The sequence below is a fragment of the Medicago sativa genome, chromosome 6 (assembly GCF_051527215.1).
Source record: "Medicago sativa cultivar Bolivia chromosome 6, Bolivia_mono, whole genome shotgun sequence".
NCBI classification, from domain to species: Eukaryota; Viridiplantae; Streptophyta; class Magnoliopsida; order Fabales; family Fabaceae; genus Medicago; species Medicago sativa.
Window position 1 is genome coordinate 73,967,866 of NC_140754.1, and position 2,794 is coordinate 73,970,659.

The 2,794-nt window shown below is 42.4% G+C and overlaps 1 protein-coding gene across 1 annotated transcript; it reads right to left on the reverse strand.

Moving 5' to 3' along the window:
- Positions 1–1,702: 1,702 nt before the first annotated feature.
- LOC146916781 (uncharacterized) lies at positions 1,703–2,512 on the reverse strand. The gene has a single exon (XM_085721733.1). The coding sequence runs from the start codon at positions 2,510–2,512 to the stop codon at positions 1,703–1,705; it is 810 nt and encodes a 269-aa protein (XP_085577859.1).
- Positions 2,513–2,794: the final 282 nt, after the last annotated feature.

The window sequence follows — 2,794 nt, forward strand, 5'->3', positions numbered from 1 at the left end:
CCCTAATATTTGCCTGGACCTCCCTTTCGGGTTTTCAGTCCACCGGGACGCTCTCTATTGCCTAAGCCGCCCTTTCGGGTTTTCAACTTAGCGAGCTTTTATTTTTGTATTTTTTTTGTAATTTTGGACTGTGACAGCATCTTGCTCAAAGCAGAGGTCCCCCCCACAATGCTTAGTTATGTTTCTCTTCCGGAATGTAACCGTTCTCGAGACGGATGCTGATGTATGTTTCAACTACTCACGAGTTCAAAGAGAGTGTGTTTGTTGTTCACACTTTTCAAAAGATGTAAAAAAAAAGTTTCGTATTTTGAAAATTTTTGCTTCAAGTATTGCCATCAAAAATAGAAGAAATTTCGCAAATAGAATAAATGAGAGTTCCAAATAAATGGCACAGGCTCAAATTTGATGAACTGAGTGGTGGCCTACCAATGGCATGGCTCCACGGATCTTTGAAAATTTTGAAAAAAATGGTAAATATAATGGAAAGGGTACATCGAACACAATAACTGTTATACTCCCTGACAACTTTGAATGCCCCGGTTCCGAGTCTTTAATCTACAGATGCTTCGAATCGAAGGTTCTTTGATAGCAGGTATGTCCCAAGTGGATGGTGCTGACTGATGCAGTTACTTTGTCTTTTTATCCTTAACTTTTGCATAGATCGCCCTTTTGGGATTTTCAATCTATCAGGATAATCATCATCATGTTTTGTTTTTGTCTCAAATTTTTGCCTGGACCGCCATTTCGGGTTTTTAGTCCACCGAGACGCTCATTTTTGCCTAAGCCGCTTTTTATGATTTGCTACTTATCGAGCTTTTATTCTTTGACAGAGTATTTCATGACTGCATCGGTATTCATGGGACGTGTGAGTTTGTCACCATCCATAGTCACAAGATTCATTGCACATGGGCCTTCATAGTTAGGCGTCCACTTGCCCCTGGAGTCTGGCTGGAAAGTAGTACAAAGTTCCATTCTTGAAATTCATGGGGATGAACCCTTTTATTAGAAGCTCGTTTCAAACCTCTTTTGATATATCTGTACAAGGTCGTCATGCGTTTAAACTCGATCAAGCTTGGACTTTAGCAGAACTCCTATTAGGAAGCACGACCTCCATGTTGCATATTGGGGAAGGAGGGGGGTTGCCCCGGTTGAAATGTGTACTGAAGTACGACATCTGAGCAAAGCAAATGGTACCACCTCGAGCCAGTCTTTGTCAATGAATGCCATCTTCTGGACAATCTTCTTGATATTTTGTTTGCAGCTTTGACGGCTAAGATGCCCCAGTATGTGAGAGATCTCGTCAGGAATCTCTTCATTCTTCCTTTCTTCAGCTTCGGACACAGGGAATTCAAAGTCGGAAGAGAGTACATGGTTAATGTATTCAACGGGTTTATTAATGCATGATTTGATTATTGATTTTGACAAGTAAGTATAAGTTATGATTATGCAATGAATTTGAGAATGATTATATTTTTTGGTTTTTTGTATTACCATTTTTCCAGAATAAGCACAAAAATAAAAAACAAAGTCGGGATCAAAACGACCTTTTTATTAATGACGACAATACTTAAAGCAAAAAGCCCTAAACAAATTCACTTTCGTCCCGGGCAGGACGAAAGGATATTTTTTGAAAGACAAACAACAAACATATTAAATGAGCAGATGAGTAGTAGAAAGAACATTGACAGCGACCCAATTGCGGTTACACGCTCGGATTCAAATTCTTGAAAGGCAAGACATCATCATCGATCAGCTTCTGGACTTCAATCTTCAAGGAGAAACAGTGCTCAACGTCATGACCTTGTGCCCCTCGATGGAAGGTACAAAAAAGGTCAGGCCTCCACCTAGCCGACAATTTCTTGGGTATCGGCGGAGGTGGTCTGGTCTGGACCAGGTTCCTCTCAAGCAAAGAGGGAAGCAACTCCGCATATTTCATAGGAATTGGATCATACTGCGGTGTTTTCTGAGCCTGGTGATGTGGATTGAATTGCGGATGAGCCTGTCGTCGAGGCTGACCTTTCACCATATTCACTTCCTGGTCTTTCTTTTTTGAACTGCCAGCGGGGATACTTTCGTTGACCAATCGTCCTTCTCGGACTCCTTCTTCCAACTGCACACCCATACCAACCATCTCTGCAAAGTTCTTAGGCGCACTTCCGACCATCTTTTTGTAGTAGAACTGATTGAGAGTCTTTAGGAAAAGTTTGGTCATCTCCTTCTCTTCTATACGCGGGCTGACCTGAGCAGCGGTATCTCTCCATCGCTGGGCATATTCCCTGAATGTTTCCTTGTCTCCCTGAGTCATAGCCTGAAGATCGCTTCGGTCTGGAGCCATATCCACATTGTAACTGTATTGCTCCATTAAAGCTTCACATAGATCATGGAAAGTTCGGATCCTTGTTTTGTCTAGATTCATGTACCACTTCGAGGCAGGACTAGCCAAACTCTCTTGAAAGAAATAGATAAGGACTGGATCATCCTTGGCATAGGCAGACATCTTTCTCACATACATTGTCAGATATTCCTCTGGGCAGGAGTTCCCTTTATACTTCTCAAAATCTGGGACCTTGAACTTGTGGGGTATCTGGACGTCTGGCACCAAGCAGAGATCGTAAGCAGTTTTCCAAACACTTTCTTCCCACGGAGGGCTCTCACATCTCGTTGCATCTCATCATACTTCTCTTGTAGGTCAACAACCCTGTCATAGGCCCCCACACTCCCAGAATGGAAGATGGGTTCCTCTTCTTGTGGGATAGTATGTATCACAGGTGCTGAATAGGTCATAGCGACTGAA